The 21125-nt window shown below is 33.8% G+C and overlaps 2 protein-coding genes across 6 annotated transcripts in view; one reads left to right on the top strand and one right to left on the bottom strand.

Moving 5' to 3' along the window:
- The window catches only part of crb1 (crumbs cell polarity complex component 1), a 34368-nt gene extending 25370 nt beyond the window's left edge, over positions 1–8998 (top strand). The window contains exons 12-16 of one of the 4 annotated variants that reach the window (XR_001479342.2): positions 568–696; positions 1100–1226; positions 5998–6038; positions 6532–6830; positions 7803–7890. Coding sequence is in view for 2 of the 4 variants with exons in the window: in XM_015355682.2 (XP_015211168.2) it covers positions 568–696; positions 1100–1226; positions 7748–7966 (475 nt within the window). In the remaining 2 variants the exon portion in view is untranslated. Of the gene's footprint in view, positions 1–567; positions 697–1099; positions 1227–5997; positions 6039–6531; positions 6831–7747 lie in introns of all 4 variants that reach the window. The other 3 variants (XR_001479341.2, XM_015355682.2, XM_015355683.2) reach the window with 3 other exon arrangements.
- Positions 8999–10958: 1960 nt separating this feature from the next.
- dennd1b (DENN/MADD domain containing 1B) overlaps positions 10959–21125 on the bottom strand; it is a 96910-nt gene continuing 86743 nt past the window's right edge. For both annotated transcript variants that reach the window (XM_015355631.2, XM_015355632.2), the window contains 3 exons: positions 18706–18785; positions 16994–17216; positions 10959–16431 (listed from right to left, as the gene is read on the bottom strand). In XM_015355631.2, the coding sequence (XP_015211117.1) occupies positions 15889–16431; positions 16994–17216; positions 18706–18785 (846 nt within the window). In that variant the 3' untranslated portion in view covers positions 10959–15888. The remainder of the gene's footprint in view (positions 16432–16993; positions 17217–18705; positions 18786–21125) is intronic.

The raw sequence follows: 21125 nt of genomic DNA, 5'->3' as shown, positions 1-21125 counted from the left end.
TCAATTTATATACTGTCCTACATTACCTATTTCCCAAAAACATACCTTCTTTCATACAAAAAATCAAATGCTGTTTGGCTTCTAGTTTGAAATACACTTTTAATACTTTAATGATTTTTTTTTCACATCATTAAGTACAAACATATAGCACAGAATGTAGAAACGTCTGTTTTTTTTTTCTGAACAGTCCTCAGATGATTCCCCTTTTCATAAGTTATATAGTACTTCCATAAAATAAGTTAAAGACTTCTCTGTTAGTAGAATATTTAGGAAATTTGTATTTTCTTTCAGTGATTATAACCTACTTGCAACAACTATAATTTTGATCTGGGCTACCTTATATATCAAAAAAGGAACAAACTTACAATTTCTAACAATAGTTTGATTCTTCTGTATGCTTTATGTTTTTAATGTTCGGAGTCGTTAGCCTTGTCATTTTACCACCATTTTGAGTCATCATGTGATATTCTGTAGCTCTCATGGATAATAAAATTGAGAACTCACTTGGTATAACAGGAGATATTCCTCTTTGTTTAGGAATTTAATAGAATATGTTTGCATTTTTAGATATCCAATGCTACCAGTCTCAATCTGCAGAAACAGTCGAAGGAACTATACCTGTTTCAATGGAGGAAACTGCACAGATGCAGGAGAAAGCAGCAGATGTAATTGCCAGTCAGGTTTCGCTGGTGACTGGTGAGAATCTTCTCTTTGCTACTGTTATCTGTATGTTCTGGAGAGCAATGTACAGTACATATTCCTCATGTTGTCAAAGCAATCTTCAATTACAGTACTTGGCACTCAGTGACTTTTAGTATGTACAGAAAATATGGCTACCATTTAGATATTTACTAAACACCCCAGTGATGAAGATTAAAACATGAGAAATGCTTCAAATAAGAGGGTGATATTTCATATGTGATTTATATTTCCCGATCCTAATGTTAATTGTCATTAGACTTACTGTATATTAGAAACACTCAACTCTTAAATACGTCCTCAGCTTCAGAACTTTCCTGTAGATGAAATTGAAAACATTTTGAACTGACAGCTACTGTATTGGCAGGGTATTCATACCAGTGCTACATTTCTGTTTCAGGTGTGAAATAGACGTTGATGAGTGCAAGTCTAACCCCTGCCTAAATGGAGGCTTCTGTCGGAACATGCTTAACAGCTACCAGTGTATCTGTAATGTGAGCTATGCTGGAGAGCGCTGCGAGGTTGATGTAAGCGACATTTCCTTTTATGTGTCTATGTTGCTCTGGCAGAATCTCTTCCAGCTCCTCTCTTATGTCATTCTGAGACTCGATGATGATCCAGAAGTGGAGTGGGGGGCAGTGGAGGACTGATGGCAAGGTTCTTTTTCATCCTATTGTGCCTCCAGGAAAGTAATGTCCAGTGATGTCCACTAGAACGTCTAGAATAATATATAGTAACAAAAGATCTTGCTCTATTGATACTATGCATAGATTTTTGAGGTTGCAACCAATAATACAATTCAATTCAAGCTTTACTGAATATGGGGAAGTGTGAGCACATTTATTATGAGTGAAGGATCAAAATTATATCTTTTCTCATAACTAGATTTTAAAGTGAATCTTTAAATTCACTTTAAAGTGAATAAAAGTGTCTTCATGTCAGGGTGTAAAGATTAATCAGTTGTCTTATTTTTGAAGACTGTTCCTTTCTTTTTGCACAGAAAATGTACAGACAGTATGATACTACTGACAGGCATTTACCCAAAGTCTTGTCGTAAGATACTTCTTTTATTTTTATATTTTAAGGATTTTTATTCCCTTTTCAGTAAAAGATAAAAACACCCAACATTCCTAGTTTAATTCCAAAGGAGTACAGATAAAACATTTTTTATGGATTTTTTTTAGTTATTTCTAATGCAATTTCTTGAATAATAATCACTTCATTCTTCATTATAATCAATGGGTTTAGAAAAACAGGGAATTACAATGCAGACAGACTATTGTTAATGTTGTTCTATATTTAAATACCTTTCAGTGTATTTTTTAAACCTTATTTAAAAAAGTCATAACTTGGATGGCTTCTCTAACATTTACTCAGGTATCATGTTGTAGAAATATAACACATTATGATAAAAGAGGCTTCTGTGCCTTAAAGTATGATAATTTTCTTTATTATGTATTTATATGATATAAAAGTACCTGTATTATATATAATACAAAATAGGCAATATATTTATAAACTAGGATTTTTATCATGGCTATTAATGACCTATCTGAACTTAGAAAGCAAAAAAAAAATTATTCAACTTCATGATAAAAAGAAGATAAAGTTTATTTAACATTTTGTGTGAATACTTGCTGTGTTTCTAAAAAAAAAATTTCAGTTGTGCAGCAAACCAATCAGACACTTCTGCTTCAGTTCTAATAATCATACCAAATATGGTCAATTTTGTGGATCGATGGGTTGGAAGGCAGTAATGAGCAATGGTGAGATGTGAACTCTTAGAAAAGTTTACTGTGGTATGAATGGTAAAAGAGGAGCGATAAATGGTAAGGACCAACAAAATCACAGAAAACACGTTAAAACGTTGGAAGTAGATGACTGGTGTCAGTATGAGAAAAATGCAAATCCTATGCATTTTATCATGGTAAACTTTCTCAAGGAAACCTCCAAATACTCCTGAAAATTCCTTGGTTCTAAATCAATATTACTTACACTAGTATTTAAATTATAATGCATCCAATTTGTTTTTAGACAAAACTGTCCTACAGTTTTAATAAATGATCTGAGGCTTAATATGAAGGTAATAAAGGTAATTGCTGGAAATGATTTAGTTTTTTTTCCCCAAAAACACAAACATTGCATTGTACTGTAAATATTCATTAGGCTTCCGTAAATGAGGGTTTTAAAAGTGTGGATTTACTGTACAGCTGAGAATGTGCTTAGCTCATGCCTATGAATTAGAGCAATAAGCAAAAATAATTGTTGGCTAGACTGTCTCCAAGTGGAAGCAAGGTTTGGCAACTCAACAAACTAAGACAAGTCTAGAAAAGACAGAGATAAATAACCAAGGGACAATATGAAATCAATCAACATTACCTAGGCAATTACATGAATCATTATGTAAACCTACCAATTAAACCTGCAATTAACAGGCTTACTAAGGTCAGGTGTGTTTCATTCTTTAAAGGATAAGGAAAACACCTCTGGAATCACATCCTTTTGTCATATACTGTACTGTCTTCATAAACATCTTCAGTACATTAAATGTGTTTCTGCATTTGTTACTGTATATATATGTGTGGAGCAGAAATGCTCTTTTCTTTTCTGTTTCCTGTCTTGTTCTTGTTCCATCACTTATCTTGTCAGTGTTGGTCATTGAATAAATGTTATTCCTATCTTTTTGTTCCTATTTTTTTCCTTTTCTGTCTGCTTGTCTTTCAAAAGTTATACTCAGCACTGCTGATATTCCTGACTTCATCAAATGTTTAATCAGCACTAGTCAGTCTACACAGCAACAACATCCATTTTGCTTTAGATGATAATGTTACCATTGCGTGCTTGTAGGTACTGTACATTATAGTGCCATGTTTCTTAATTATAGTCCATAAGCAAAATGCAGTTTTCAATGGCATTTCTTTGAAGCCAAACACAGATTCTACAACATCAAGAATCTGTTTAAGAAGTAAAATTAGTTGTTTTACTTTGTTTTCTTGAATTCAAGAAGCTCAAATACCATTCCTACTATTCAGTAGTTTTATATGGTAATATTATTTATTATTGCATTACTTGATAAAGTATCAGGAAAAGACTATAAATAATTCTAAATTGTTCTGAAAAACTATTATTAACTTTTGGAGTTTTTATTCATTTTAATAAATAAAATAAAAAATAACGTTATGCATTCTGTTTTTTCATGTTACGGGTAATATAGACTGAAGTCTGGACAGTGTCCAAACCTGGTCCTTTCCATTTCACACTACTTTAATACTTTATCGAATAAATATATACAGTACATATTTATTATGCAATATATATATATACGTGTGTGTGTAAACAGAAGACCAATAAACAAAAGGACTAACTAAAAGTAATTTGAATTTTCTAATAAGAGAATATAATTGTTGATTTCCCAAATCAAAATATGAGAGAAAATGTTTTCTCCACTTCTACAGAAATTTCAATTTTAATCATTTACATTTTTCAACAAAAATACAAATTCTAATATACAATTAACTCAATTAACTTATTGTTAATTAACTAATGTTCCTTAAAGTATTAGAGATACATTTTTTAAAAAAAGTAGGAATCAAGATTACAATCAGTGTCTTTGCAAACATCTGAGTTGGCTATTCAGCCTTTGAAAACAGGTTGAACCTGACTGTTGAAGAATAAATTAGCACAGCTTCAGGATCTGTACACAATGGCTTTAATTGTGAAATAAACTCCTGCTTCTGGGAAAAGTGCTCTCTGAAGACACCCATTTTCTCACTGCAAGGTATCATTACCATTTGTGTGCCACAGTATGAAATAGCAAAATTGTTGCTTTGTAAATATTTAATGTCACCATTAAAAACAAGCTGCTCTAAACAGAGGAGAAAGACTTTATGCATTGACAAAACAAACTGCTACTTCAATACAAAAGTGTGCAAAAAGAGATGAATAGTATGGGTATGTTGCAGGATAGTTTGAATGGAATGTACAAGATTCTACACTGGAATCTACAGTAGATGGATTCCTGTGGCTGAGATATAGATAGAATAATATAAAGAAATCTGTACAGTAGGAGACCATGGTGTAGCCTACAGAGAGAGCCTGCATTTACTTTGTGAACTTTTGGCTTTGTCTCACAGAATAAATTCCTTGTAGTCTGTTCCTGTCTGTGATGGTACCTTTGGTGCTTTTGTTATGAACAGTATCTGAAAAATGTTGAGAAAAGCTCTCAGAAAAAAAAAGCTTATGGTACACATATAGGTCTATTGTGAATTCAGCTGGGGTATTTGGGAATTCAGAAGTGAGATAAGCTTTTCTATGTTTGAAATGTGAAACTGGAGACCTGTGAATGTGTTTGACTTGAAAATATGCAAATAATGCATCTTCGGCAAAAACAACTGACACATGCTTCTCCAAAAATGCAATTCAGCAAAAGTGGCACATTTAAGGGAAATAGAGGCTTTTAAAACAACTAGATGCAGCAGACTCCACTACAAAGAACACTACTCAAAATCAGGAGCGCACTGGTGTACATCTAGAGACTGAAGAGTATTTGGAGCTAATACATTTTAACCTTTATATAAGGAATATCATGACTCTGTTAAAAAATTTGTGGGAAAGAAATACCTCCAGGATCCAGTGGCTAACATATATGATTTTGACTTTGAAGCTCAACTTCTCATTTCTGGAAGGTAATGGAATAATAATATATTCTAACTAAATAACTGTTTGTTCAACTAAGCATCAAATGTAACATTAAGATTTTGACTATTCCAATAGTCCTCAATATACTGTTTTGAATATTGGTATCAATATTATTTATTTATGAATGAAACGTAATTTATAGTTAGGTGCTATTTTTAAAAGATTTTGAATTGCAAACATTTTTAAGTATTTATTATGCTGCTGGTGTAATTCTCTTCCAGTGTTTGCAGTGTTGATATGATGGAAGGTATCTGGTCCTCCACTGTAACTGCCTTGTCATGTTAATTAACATAGAATGAAAATGATAAATTCACATGTGGTAGTATATCTTTCTGTTCATACATTCTGAAGACACAAACACAAAAGGAAATATTTTAGCAGCACCTATAAATGCAGTTCACTTCAATCATCATTTTGTCTAATATTAAATCTGGAAAAAATCTCTTGATGGTGATGTTTACAAAATCTTTAATAATTTATTCAGAAAAAAAACCCTCCAAAACTGTGAAACTGACATTCATGCAACAATTAATGCTATACATTTACAATGATTTTAAAAATACTAATAAATGTGTTTTACAAACAATAATTTCTCAACAGCACAGACCGAGACTGCTACAACACCAGTCTTTACTACGGATGTAAGTGCTTTAAAAAATAAAACGGTTCATATTGAGAATGATAGCACAAATAGATACAGTAATTATTCCTTTAGCAGTTTTTCAGTGTAAAAAACAAGATCATTGTATTAAAAAGCAAACTATAATTTATGGAACAAAAGCCTAGTTTGGCAATTAGCTTTTTTGCTTTGATGTATAGAAAATGTAAATAGTCTGTCACTGCAAAATAAAATATAGACAAAAATCAAAAAACGTCAGGACTGAAACCCTCCAATTCTTTAAACGCCTTACCAAAAACTTTAAGGGGAAACTATGAATAACTACTATAGGACACACTTTCTCATATTTAAGAACTGAGCATAATTTACACCCTTTTTAAAGATCGATCTCAGTTTGTCAGCTTGCATTCCATGTATACAAAAAAAGATTTTGGTAGGCTATTTCTGTAAACTGTACAGAGTGAATATGCATCATCCTGCAGATCGTTGACATCCATTTGTGTGATTTTCCACAGAGTGAAACTCCTCAAAACAAACCCCACTTAGCCGCTGTTCTTGCCCCTAGCCTCATTTTGGGTGCGATAACCATAGGAATCGTGCTAGTCTTTACGATTATCAAAATCCGAGAGAAGCGGCAGTTGGAGGGATCATTCAACCCTAGGAGTCTGGAACAAGCTGGTTCTCAAGCGGACAAGGGAAGCTGCCCTATGAAGTTGCCTCCTGTGGAGCGCCTCATATAAGAAGCAGTGAGGGAGCCGACCAGCAGGTCTTTGTGCCCTTTAAAAGCTACCTGTGGAATATCAAGTTAATCCAGGTACAAGAAATATAGTGTGACAAAGACACTCAACAAGATGACACAAAGAGGGAACAACAGACCTAGAAGTCAAAACTGAGTTAATATAACATACGTCTCTAGAGATGTGTTTGTAGGCATTTTTCACATTATTTCCCTCTACCCTAAAAAAGCATTGAAATTCTGGACTATACTTTAAACATGATAGAATTATAAAATGAACTTTAAAAATGGTTCGTATAAAGAATGATAGCTGAAATAGATAATTGTTCCTTTTTTAGTTTTATAACATACAAATCAGGACTATTGTATTAAATTACTGGATACATAGAACATATGGAACCTACTTAGGCAATTAAGCTTTCTGCTTTGATGTATAGAAAATGTAACTAATCTGCCAATCATTGCAAAATTAAATATATATAAAAAATACCCAAAATGTTGCCATTGTTCAAATTCTATTAGAATATTGGCATTTCTCTGAACTACAATCTACAGTATGTATTGGGATGCAATTTTCCTGCTTGATTTTTGAACAACGTGTTTTTAATTGGCATGAAAACGTATGGTTTTATATAAAAGAAAAATGAAACGGATAAGGAATTTTTCTTACAACAGTATTTGGAGTTAAAGAAAAAAAGGATTGACCTTTCCATCTCACTTTTGGTCTAATGCTCAGACAGCCTGGTCCACACTGCACTCATTTAAACTAACCATGATAAAAATTCTAAAATTCAAACACAAGATAGTTTCCATCTTACAATTACTTAAGTCAGAAGTTGAGATTTCTGGATATCAGACCAAAGGGATTCTCTAAAGCTGCAGTCAGGAATCAAGGATAATGCTATATCTGATTTTATATCTTAGCAGCTTCAATTTTGGGGCTGTATCTAGCAGTTCAAAATATTCACCCTGACTGATTTTCTAACATCTTCTAGTTGAATACAGACAGCATGACTTCTGAACTCCTGCTCTCCATATGTTTGGTCTCAGTGGCCCTACTGCTGGCCCTCTTCCTGGCCACCACAGCGTTCATTGTTGCCATGAACAGGAGAGCCACCCATGGTACTTACAGCCCCAGCAGGCAAGAGAAGGAGGGATCACGCTTGGAGATGTGGAATATGGTCCAGCCTCCACCCATGGAAAGACTTATTTAACTCCTCCTTAAAAACTGTTCTTTGTTTCCCGCCAGGATGCGGGTTAATTGCACTTGTCTTCATCAGTTATACATTGTGGAATTTTCCATTCAACCCATCAATAGCCTCTCAGAACAGATTTTACTTGTTTTACCTATTTAAAAAGTGAAACAAAAGAGCTTGGCTTGAACACCTTTAAAAAGGAACTTACCTGCAAAGATGTTTAAAAAAAACTGATCAAAGACTGACCCTAAGTATGAGAAGAAGTACAAAAAAAGAAATAGTATGAATATACAATGGATGTAGTATAATACGTTACTGAGTTTTTTTTTCATACAATTCATACAAAAAAGACAATCGACCAAAGCTGTTAACTAAAAAGGGTGTCCGGAGTAGCTCAACAAAGAAAGGAGCAGGTGATCCAGCCATTGCTAGAGTGAGCTTGGATCAACCAACCAAGACACTGCCAGAGGTCTCTCAACCTTTCAGGTGCCTAGGAGCGTGTGGTGATATCATACCGCTCCATCGATCAGCTCTAACTCACTTTCGGGCTCTGTGGAGCCTGCAATATGTCAAAAGACAAATGGGCATTGCAGGTGGGCATGTTAAAGAAGCACGCCTGTATTTCTTATTCTCTCCCAAGACGGTATAGGGGCACTACCAAAGAGCCAAGTCCTAAAACACAGACAACTCCAAATTGGGTGTAGAATAAAAAAATGCCAATTTCAAATTAAAAAGATGTATGTATCCTGAATTGTCAATTTTATCCCTTGCACACTCTAGCAATTTCCATCTTACGTCCACAGAAAAAAGAAATACTTTGGGTCCCTGTCTTAATGTATGACATTAGTTACTGTATGTCTGTTTTATTTAATTTTCTACTTTCCTAGCAAAGATAAAGTGGAGTAATTGTCAGTGTAATATTACTTTCAATGTTAACTGCCCTTTAATTTATTGTCTCGTGTTTGCCTAATGTGAACAGTTTGTTGTGTTATTTATGCTGAAAAAAGGAGGCTGTATGCTTTTTTTACAAAAAATAAATACTTAAAGACCTGACTGTCACAATATACATTTTCTAAACTGTTTGAAGATATATTTTTTATATGATTTCAGCATTGTGGAACAGCATACTTTAACATACTTTAACATAAGATGAAAAGTATAATACATATTATTTGAAAAATACTTGTAGTATAGAAGAAACCATAGTACACAAAAACATTCTTTTTCACAATTAAAAATGTTTGTTCACGAATATGTCATTACTGGAAGCTATCATAATAAGGTATGGTTTCACCATACACTGTATGCCCCATTTTACACAGTTGGTTTAAATGATATAACTAAGTCTGTGGTCAGTCTTAAGGATTATAAACCACATACTCTCATTGCTTGTGACGAAGTGATGATGTGCAGCATGTTTCACAAATATTGTTAAATCAATGAACCTGCACTGATATTATAGTCTGAATAAAGCCTAATTTCAATACACTTTTTTGCATGTAATAAACAACTTCATGTAATGCCAATAAGTATTGTATTTTTAAAATCCTTTTGTTACATCAAATGTTATAAGGTTTTGAAATGTGCACTGTTATCATAATAATAGCTACTAAATGTGAAAATCAACCATTAAGATATTTTTTTTTCAATTTTTGGATAAATATAATTCGAGGCAGACTCTTTACACTGTGATAATGACAGCATTGTTATACAGTCTTGCTTCTTTTTAATGTTTATAAGTTACATATTTTAAATATTTGTTTTAAATGTAGATATTTACGATTTTTGTCATCTAAATGCCTTGACGTAATGAGTACATTTCTAATTGTGATTTTTTTTTTCCATTATGGAACCAATGTAATAATAGTAGTAATACCTTGCAATGGTTCCATGCTTTTCATTCCTGAGGGTTTCAAAGTACTTCACACATAGGAGGAGACCCACTTCATCTACCATTGAAGTGCATCTAGATGTGGTAGCCATTGTGCTGTCTGCCCCACAACACAGCAGATCAGGTAAAATTACTTTAGCAGTTGATGAAAGCGACTTAGGGAGGCCAGATTGTGCAAGTCCAAAGTGGAATTTATTCAGGAAACTGGGACTTACACCCTTACTGTTACAAACACTACAAAAAATGAGGAGCTTGGTTTAACAGCTCATTCAAAAGACAGCACCACAAATAGTCCATTGTCCACTCACCACATTGGTTCAGACATTACTTACAGTATCTACCTGCTATTCCTCTAGGGTCTGCAATTCTAATATTGGCAAGGCCCACCGCTGCTTAGCCACTGATCAGGTCAGGCAAAGGTATAACCTAAGTGCTCAGAAATGCACCTTACATTTTCACTCGCCAAAAAACAGTAACAGCTGCAATCCCATTTAAACTTTGGCAAAAGTGCAAACATTTGATTTAAATTGTATTTCCCTTTGACCATGCAGTATGTTAGAAATGCTAATAATGCTAATGATAAAGACTGAAAAGTCTAATCATTCTCACAGTTTAATTAAAGTGATGCAGTTGTATTTACTTGCATTAGAATTAAGCCTATTCCTCCTCTGTCTTCGGAACCTCATCTCAAATTTATAGCTACCCCAAGAAGGACAGATTACTTATTAATGTAAAATAGTTGCAGAAAAGGAGCAAGTCTATTTACACCAACTGTACTAATTATATTCCAATATATCTCCAATATATTTTAGATTTAACGTCAATCTGGAAACCCTTGTAATCTTTATTTCATGATTTTGTTCATATTTAATTACTAAAAACTTGGTTCTTAATATTCTTAAATGTTAAATGGTCACCATTTAAAAATCACCAATTCTTGATTTTGTCTTTTTTATAATTGTGATTGAGCTGTTAAATCAGGAAAATGTGATGTACAACATAATTACTGGTAAACTACTACAGTATGAAGCATGTATTGCATCCTAAATTGCATATACTTCTAACTCCTAAAAAATGTTCTTAAATGCACCTTCCTAAAATTTAAAAAAGAGACAAATATTAAGCATCCAAAATTTATTTTTTACAAAGTTCACAGTGAGCGCCTTTAGGACAGAGTTAACTTTTGTACCCTTAAATACAACAGTACATCAGAGATGACACTGTATATATTTGTCTACTCTCAAATCAGAGCATGCATGTGTCAAAAAAATGAAAGAACTGGTCTCAGTACTTAATATCAGCACTGTAATTCAGCATAGCTGTGAATGTCCACCTTTTAAAAAAGTTTGTTCATTTTAAATTTATGTAAAATGTGTACAGTACAATCTTCTAACACCATTTATTTCAGAGAGCACTGTGTGTGAAGTAATCATTGATATGCAACAAATATTCTTAGCAATCATAGATTTTCTTCATGAACTTACAAATCTCAATATCACCTTGTACACTGATTACACAGAAACAGTAATATTGTATCTAAATGATCAGAATGTTACAGATCAAATGCAAATATTCATTGTACCTCGTTCGACAGGTTCTTAGGATCAAGATTATAAAATGTACCTTGAAATATGAGGCAACCGGAACAATTTATTTTTCTGACCCAGCATTATTATTAGCAATTGTGAACCTAATATTGAAAAATGAGAACGTTTTCAAATGAGACAATTTCTCATATTGTGATATTGTGTCAAGTAGACATTTATCCATAAAGTGATCGTAATGTACTCCAGCTATAAAGATATTCAGTAAAAATCAGAATTACAGAAGAAAAAATGCTAGTTTTCGCTTTTAAGTTGCAAGGACGATAGGGCTGCATAAAGCAGGTAAGCAACATTTAGCAGTAAAAATCCAGGAAAGACAGGAACCTTGGAAGGAGACCACAAAACACAATGAGAGTAATTCATAATGATAAAACAGAATCATAAACTATATGCACACAACAACAAAAAATTTAAGCCTACAATGGGGAATTTATAAAATGTACATTTTAGAATGTCCAGGGACTCAGATCTGGTAATAAAACAGCTTATGTAAAAAAGGGAAAATATTATTGCATTGTTTAAAATGAGTTGTTATGGTCTGCATGTTGCTGTTTACTTATCAGCTTGCTAATTTGCTCATATAAAACTGTGGGTGCCCAGGGTCTTGTTTTTCCAAACTCAGGAAAAATACTTCTGAAAAATGGAAGTTCACAGAAGAAGTGAGAGAGTGCATCTGGCCAAGGGCAATTATTTCACATTGTTTTTCCACAATGCTTTAAAATGTTTTTTTTTTTTCACAAGCAGGAACTGTTATGATTAAAAATTTAAGGAGTAAAGGCAACCAAGGTATGACCAAGAATGAAGCATAGAGGTACAATGTCAAAAACATGCAGACAAAAGTACAAATTTTTCAATTACAGCAATAACCTTCAGCAAAGCAACATTAAATTGTGATTGTATACACAATAAGCACAATTAAACTTACTTTTGATAAGACAAATATTAACCTGGACATTTTTAAAACCGTTAACACAACAGCTATAAAGGGTAATACTAGAGCGGCAATATATCAGTCTTTTATCTTAAGTATTTTTATAAACATTGAGTTAATTTAATGGTGTTCATTTTTTAAGACAACAAATGCTAAAATGTGTTATGGAATTAACGATTTAAGGTGAATCTTACTTCCGTTGGCAAAAAAGGTACCCTACCCAAAGAATATTTAAATCTGGTTGAAGTAAACCAGATACACATATCTGGGAAATTAGTCTTTACTTTTCTTCATAAAACTGAACCTCACTCACACAAGAGTTGTTTATGTTGGAAAAGCAAAGTCTGACTCACACCTTCCTTTCTTAGAGATACAATAACAATAATGCTCAATACATAAAACTGACAATATATTAACCTAATGGAACACAATGAGATGGTTGCGAAAAAAAGCACCAAAACAGAAAACATTTATCTGGCACTATTTACAGATTTGCATCAAACGAGAAAAAAAACGTTATTAGATTTAACCACAAACCTGGTACCTCAAAATAATATGAAGAACATTATAAAATGTAACATACTGGTATGATCCAGACTGAAGTACAGACATAAAAAAATGGATCGCATACTCCTGTCGGGTTTAAAGCTACTATAAAAACAAATATTATCATTTATGTTTAGGCATTCCAAACTAGATTGCACAAATATGGACTATTGATCCAAACCTATTAAAATTGAAAATAAAACTGTAAAGAAATCATAATTGATCTTTTAAAAGTAAAGTGTTGGAAGACTACCATCATATTTGCATCAAATAGCATCATTCATTGTAGGTCTTTATTGGCATATATATATAGATATTTGTATTTTATGATAAAAAGGTATATAAGGCACACATTAAGCCTTAATTGTAACAACAGATACAACACCGATGTATCTATTGCATTTACAGTATTATGCCTTTCATAAGAATACTTTTCAAACACAATTCAGAAATACTGGATGTTTCAACACAGTTGAAAACAAAGCAATAGGACATTTTTACAGTGAGAAATCATTATGACTACAATCACAATATTAGTGTAGCAACATAAATAATGACAAGAACACTAAGACTTCTAAAATAAAAACCAACAATAAATTAAAAAGGAGGAATCAAGCTTACTTCTACCAACTTACAGTGCAAACACTGTGCGTTATAATTAAAAACATACTACTCAAATGGTTCTTTAATGTTGAAACAAAGGGCAGGATTATTTTATTAGAATAATGCTTATTATTGAATCATTTTATTCTAAATGGGTCTTGATTAAATATATTGTTCTCAATCTTCTCCATCACACAAAGACAGTTACATATACTAAACGACCAGATAGTGTTCATGGCAAGTGTAACTGAAGATTTAAAATAAATATTCTTTAAAGCTCTTTTCACAATTCCATATTTTGGAAGATGTCACCTTGTAAGCGAAGACTACAGTCAGACCATATAGTGAAATTACTGATGTTGCCAGGAAATGCCCTTGACACTGTTCATTGGCTGAAGGTTTAAAAAGTAGAGGTCATCACAAGTTTTAGTCAATAAGTTCAGAACTGTTTTTTTATATGTTTTCTCACATAACCAGATAATTTGAAAATCTGAAGAAGATGAAACATGATTCCACATCAGTGTTCTCACTATTTCAGCCCAGAGCCGATATGAAAACAGACCAAAGTCATGACCTATTTATCCTGCATGTTGAACAGTTGCTTCACTCATAAGCATAAATTTATAAAGGGACAAAAAAGACTATGATATATACAGCTACGTTAGAAAACTAAAATTAAATATGGACAAATGTCATCTATTTAAGAGAATCTGTTTACTTTAAAATATCTCCTTCAACTCGGTAATTAAGGGACAAGGCTGGCAAATTACAGTTAAAGGCTGCAAAATTACAGTTCAAGTGTCTTATGGTATGTAACATTAATTAATTCACTGAAAGCAAACATTTTGTCATCCAAATGTGCAGTGCAAGCGGATTAACTCCAAAACCACATTTAGTGGAAATAACTGTAGGTCGTATCTTCTCCATAGGAGATTACTTCATTAAAAAAAGCTGGTGTCTGCACAATGCTGCTGTCTTATTGTGTCTCAAACATTGCTCATTGTAGTAAAATCTAGCACTTCAGGAAGTGCATCATTTTGCTACTGCAGAAAGTGATATTGTGTGCAGTTAATGTACATCAAGGTCATAGGAAATTGCCTCTTGACTATGCTTTGCAGTGAAGATATATTCACTAGTAAGAAATTCAGCAGGACAACGTCTAAACAAATTAATAAAATGAGGCATTCCTTTCCTGAGAACTAATTCTTTAAGTTGCTATTTCCACTCAAGGTTTGGGATGGCACATTAAATAGAATGAGGGCCTTTTTTCTCCAAAGAAACAGAGGAGTATGACAAAGAGACCTAAAAGAACTCATGGAAGGTCACTCTGGAAGAGAAATGCGCCTTTCAGTTATGACTACACTTGCTCAAACATGTATTTTCTAGTTTATCTACTGATGGGGTGAAACAACCAAGGCTGATGGTGCCACAACAGAAGAATGCAACCTGAGAAATACACCGGAAAACCATTTTTAATATTACCTAATCACTGTTATACATCTATTGTGAATATTTCTCATTAGATGTACATACAAATGTACTTTAGGACAACTGAAAAAAAGCATCACAACAGGATAAATACAGGTTGTCCTGAACGTCAAATTAGATTAAAGTGTCCTAAATCTAATATGCAGAAATAACACTGTGTTGTTATTTCAGCTGATTATAAACTTTAAGGCATTATCTTATGGCTTATCTAGTATGGTCTTTCATAATTTCATCTGTATAGAAAACACAACCTAATTGTTTTTAATAGCATCTTAGATCTATTAAGATTACTTCCCATTTCAAGACTGCTCAGGCATAACACAGACATAAATTTGTACCGCTTCAAAATCGTTAAAATAATCTTTTGCAAATGAAAATACAGTATAAATTAAAACTCTGAAAGACATAGAAATAATGAACACATTGGAAATAAAATTAAAAAAAATGAAAATGTACACACTAATTGAAAAAAATCCCTTTTCAGCATCTTGCAATATGATTATTATTTTTAATGATAGTGTACTAAAACATATTTCCATTTGAAAGAGAGGAAGATTTTTTGTTCTGTGCTAACATCTCAATTCAAAATCATTTGAAGTTTTAACTTCCATCTAAAGGCCAATAGGTAAACTAGCTTGTTTCAAGATCAGAATTTTCTGGAGAAGCCTCTTGTATCAATATCAACAGTACAGGATGCGTTTGCTACATCTATTAATTACAGTATGTTCTTCATCCAGAGGGGATAAATGCAAATAAGCTAAAGAAACTAAAAATGTAATGAGATGGAAGAAAATATGTTAATAAGTTCCCTGTGCCTTAGGGACTCTGGGTATATAAAGCTAATATTTCCCTTAACCTTAAAGTTTCTGTGGCATAATCATATCTCCTCTCTAGGCTTACTGTTAACCTCTGAAATCTGTAGATCAGTGTGAAAAGCAGAACTCAGGTGGTATACAGACTCAATCTCTTCCAAGAGACCCTTTTCATCTCTTCTAACTACGAGGTCTTCTTCCTGGGTGTCTCCCTTCTCCCATGGCACTAAAATCGATGGCTGCCGCGCTGTCCGTTTGCCGTGCTCATCTTGGAGGGCATTTTCTGGGTGGGATTTTAGTGTTTGTCTGCGTAGCACATTTCTGCGGACGATACTACAGGAAACATCCTGAGAATCCGCTGGTGAAGCAAAGTTAACAGTGATTTCTGGCAAATCCTGATTTTGAAGAGTGCAAGGCAACACGCTCTTTTCTTCAGTGACTATGTGCAAAAAGTCCCTCTGGCCCCCACAACTCTTCCTCTTTGGGGACGGGGGTAAGTGCTTCCCATGCAGCGCACTGTCATCCTGCCCCAGATTCCAACCCCTTTGTTCGCTCTCACCTGTGCAGAACTGGGTAAGGTTACTCTCACTAGGTGTGTTAGATTTGTTCTGCAAGAAGGAACAATGAAAGAAGTTAAATAATGAAGTACAGAGCAATTTGTTTGAGTGTAAATGCCACACTGTCAATAGTTGCAAGATTGAGGTATGTTCTGTTAAAAGGAGGATGATTATCATAGGTTGTGCATTTCAGATCTATACATAAATTGCATATGATGTACTTCCACAGTATAGTTATCTTTACTGAGAGACACTACAATGAGTATTGCAACCATTGCATTTGTTTTGTTTTTAATGTGTCTCAATATATATACACACAAGTGTTGATGCGAAAGACAGATAGGGGGCGCACTGTTGATGCTTCTCAAAGCAAACATAATACCAGGGCAGAGAATTGCTCCGGATGAGGTACAACAGGAAGAGACAGGCAAAAAATCAGTATTACATTTTACCAATACCTACAATACATATTTCAGCATTTTATGGAAACTTGAGAATAACTGAGAAAAACAACAGGTTTTCAAAGCCCTACATCAGCACTGAGCTTGTTTACCAGAAAACACAGGGCAAAACCGAAGTTATTCTAAAGGCAAGAAAATTCAAGGCAGCTCACCGCAGTCTTGTAGTCAATATCATCCATTGATCTGAAGAAATCTAAGCTCTTGGCTCCCGAGAGCTTTCCATGATCAGAGCTGTTTGTGCTTAGGGTGTCTAAAATCTCCCCAAGCAAGTCCATCTGACCAGAGTGCTGTGTGTCCACGTTCAGTTCATTTGAGTCCGAGTCATCACTGTCACCATTATATGAATGGAGTTCTCCACTATCTTCTGAAGAAATCCTAGAGACGGAAAGATAGCCAACAGAACTATAAAGTTCTCCCACTGTACAAATACAGAGGCAAGAATAATTTGCAAGTTCATGATGACAAAACACTGACTGGAAGTTTAAAACTGGCAAAATAAAAATTTTAACTACTTAATTAAACAGCTTGATTTAAACCTCAGAATTGGATACAGATTTTGAAGTGTGGAATTTAAACGCCACCAGAGGTCAGTCTTGATACAACCAAAGAGAGAAATCATTTCTTCCATTGAGTTTCTTAGCTGTTTGGGCTATACCATATATACTGAACGGCATTAGATCTCAAACTCCTTTCTTGCATTTTTAATTCTTATTAATACATAATAAGAATAAAATCGAAGAGTGATAAAATGGTATTTTTGATAACAATGTTACTCAATATCACATCACATTTAGATTTCACAAAAAAAGTAATTCACAGCTTAAACAATTGCATAAAATAATTCTGAAACTGTGAATAGTTATACCATTTTATGAGAATGGTTTGACATTGCATGTAGTGCTGTAATTACAGTACTTAATCTGCATCACTTTTAAAGTTTAAAAGTCCACATTCAAATTATTACTGAAAAAAATGGTCTCAATCGACTTACGTGGTTTCATAAAGGAATACAATTTAAACAAAAACTAAAAACTAGAGGGTGATCAGGTTGGAGTTTTAGCCCAGTTTCTGTTACGCAGAGGGTATATGAGTCTTCCATGGATGGGTCACTGCTTCACAGAAATGGTTACCCTGGAGCAGTGCGGGTAAAACACTTCTTAAAAGTACAACAGCAGTGTACATAACAGAAACTGAACAAACGACCTTCCAGTTATGAGCTCAGAGCACAACCATTAACTCTGCCCTGCCCCAGAAAACATGAAAGTGGAAAACTGTAGATCTGATCAAATTCAAAAGAGCTATTCAAGTCTACAAAGTACTATAGGGGAAAAACATTGACTATTCTATGATTCATGCTTATTATTTAGAATTAACTCACGATAAGTGTTTGCCTTTTTACAGGAGGAGCAAGAATGAAACACATCTCTCACAATGGCTGAAGCTCTTTTCTAAGATACGAGATCGGTGGTTCTTAACTTGGGGTGCTTGCACCCCCTGGGGGTGTGAAAAGCCCTTTCTGGAAGTGTGAGACAAGCCAGATTTTTTTAGAAGGTAAATCACCGAAAACACCAATTAAGCCCTTTAAAAACATTGAAAAGTGTGTGTCCTTTTTCCACGTATTCTTAATTCTACTGCAACATTTAAATACATGTATAATCTCTTTCATTCAATAGTTACGATAAATCTTAGGAATAAAAACAACAGCCTATTTCAACGATTTCTGATAAGGGGTGCAGGAACATATTTTGAGAAACCAAAGAAGTGCAGAAGGCCAGAACCCAGGTGCATGCATAGTGAAAACTACTACAAATCTGCTCACTGGGTAAAGCTCTATAAAATTGGAAGACAGATGAGAATTACTTACTTGCTTGCTGTATCAAGTTCATCTTCATCTAATGCAAAGTCTGGACAGCCCATAATTATGGTTGTTTTTTTGTAATAGTTCTGTACACAAAAATAAAAAAAAGAATTATAACTATTTAAAACATTCATGTTTCATAAAATGACTCATTAACAGAAAGACCACATCATTATTATGGTAACTTTACAGGTATTTATTATATCTATGTCTTTGCTGCTCAGAATGATCAAGCAGCAAATTTACTACTCATGAAAGTTTCTGTAGCCCACTATAAAAGAGAACAGAATTCTTTAGATATTATAGCCTTAGGCACGTGTCTTTAAAACCCCTTGCCAATGTCATGATGTACTGGATCCCAACATGACCTATCTGTAAAATAAACCACTTTAATATTTGTATTGTTTTACAGCCGTAAAATTGTCAGATTTATGGATTGATTTGCAACAGTTCATATCAACTACATAGGAGTTACTTGTAATTAACATCATTTCTTCTAAAGACATACATACATGTTTAACTATCACAAGGTACTGTAATACCGAGGTTACAAAAAAGTAATAAAAATCTGGAAAAGCCTTTTGTATGAAGATTAAAAAAAATCTTTGAAAAGATACACAATATGTGCCTTCAGTGAGAAGGTGACAGCTGTTTTCTTCTTTATTCAGTTATTACATTCATATCAACACTATGCACAGTAAAGAACCGCCTTACAGACAGGGTTAACTGTCTCAGTGAAAATAGTGGAGAAATGTATGTGCTGGCTGGCCATTTAAGACTCTTGCCATTCAAATAAACAAGAACATATGTTCAAAACTGATTGCCCTGCTTTCTGGTAGCTAAGAGCTATAATGAAAGTGATTACAGAGGGCTTAGGTTGTGAGTCCCAAAAATGTTTTAATGGATTCTTATGTCAGAATCATAAATCTTGGCTACAAGCAGTATTCTGCAAAGCGAAATTGTAAATGCACCTGCAAACTGTTGTCAGATTCATTTAGGAGAACTTTACATAACGGTAATGACATGCTGTTTGCAGTTATTTATCCTTTTAATTTCTGTAATTTAGCATATTGTGGACGGCACAAACCAAAGTAGTTTTATGAAAACAAGGCGAGGCTACTCTCTTTCCTTCATCATTAATGTTATAGTCAGCATACCTCACATGGCCTTTGTAACCACAACAAAGGGAATTACTCTGGTATTTATTTTTCTATTCCTTACAAAAAGCTGTGTTTAGAATAGCTTTAAAGATTTTGAGTAGTAGCAACTTTCATTTTGTATTTGGGACCACTCATTATATATTTTAAAAAGTACAAAGCAAAAATAAAAAATATCAAATATTAAAAGATCATGGCATAAGCATCATAGTGTAAACAGAAGAAAGCACAACGACTACATTACAAAATTGTTATCATTAAAAACTAATGCAGTCAGTGCATAGCTGAATTTTATATAACTAAAAAATACCTTTGTACCTTATGAAGGAATCATTTCACATGATTTTCATCTGCGTAGAAAACAGCATTTTCAGAGTCCAGTCTTTTGGATACTAGCAGGTAGTAGTTAACTTGTCTTTTATCAGTTGTCTAAAACCATAATAACAATATAACAATGGCCTTATAATTGAAACTAGATGTTAGGTTGTACTACAGCAAACACAAATGTCAAACGTGGGGAAGGCTGGATTTTACTTGATCAGAGTCAATAATCCCTCATTTCAAACTAGATCCAATTTACAGACAGAGGTGCAAATGGAAAAATGATTTTCTTTTGTAATGGATGACTCAATTTTTCTCCCACACTGAGTTGATGTGCAGCTTGATCCAAGAGGAGGAAAAAAAAAAACATAAATGAAATAAAAAGGCAGGGCCATTTGACTGAAGCTGGCCAAACCACTAGCTTGGAGGGGAAAAAAAAATCTTATTTTTATCCCCTTAATTCAGCCAAAAACATCAGCTTTGCGGGCTCACTTCTTGGTGTATCCCACTGTAGCGTGCTTTACTAAGCAATGTCTCGACTATGAAACACACACCTCCTGTAGGTTATGCGCAGGGACTGAATTGATATTACAGTATTACTGATTTACTTTTCACACCAGCCATGTGTAGATCGTACTGTGAGTTGCCAAAACCTTATTAACCGATCCAACTCCACTGATTCCTGTCTAACACCTCCCTACAGACACAGAAAACAGACTGAGCTATTCACGTCTCGTGAACACACACACACACGTTATTGTCTTATACAAGTGGGAAGTAATAACAGGAAGTCAAAACAAAACCATGGCAGCAGTATTGTTCTAGGGGAATAACTTGATATTTTTATGTAACATGCCTACACCAAAATAGCATATTAACAGAATTCCACTGTATAAATCTTTTCCTTTTAAAGAATAAATGGAAGTAACATTCTTCCATTTTTTTTCC

The sequence above is a fragment of the Lepisosteus oculatus genome, chromosome 9 (genome assembly GCF_040954835.1).
Source record: "Lepisosteus oculatus isolate fLepOcu1 chromosome 9, fLepOcu1.hap2, whole genome shotgun sequence".
In the NCBI taxonomy this organism is placed as follows: domain Eukaryota; kingdom Metazoa; phylum Chordata; class Actinopteri; order Semionotiformes; family Lepisosteidae; genus Lepisosteus; species Lepisosteus oculatus.
Note: the sequence above shows the minus strand (reverse complement) of the source record. Positions and strands in the feature narration are given on the sequence as shown.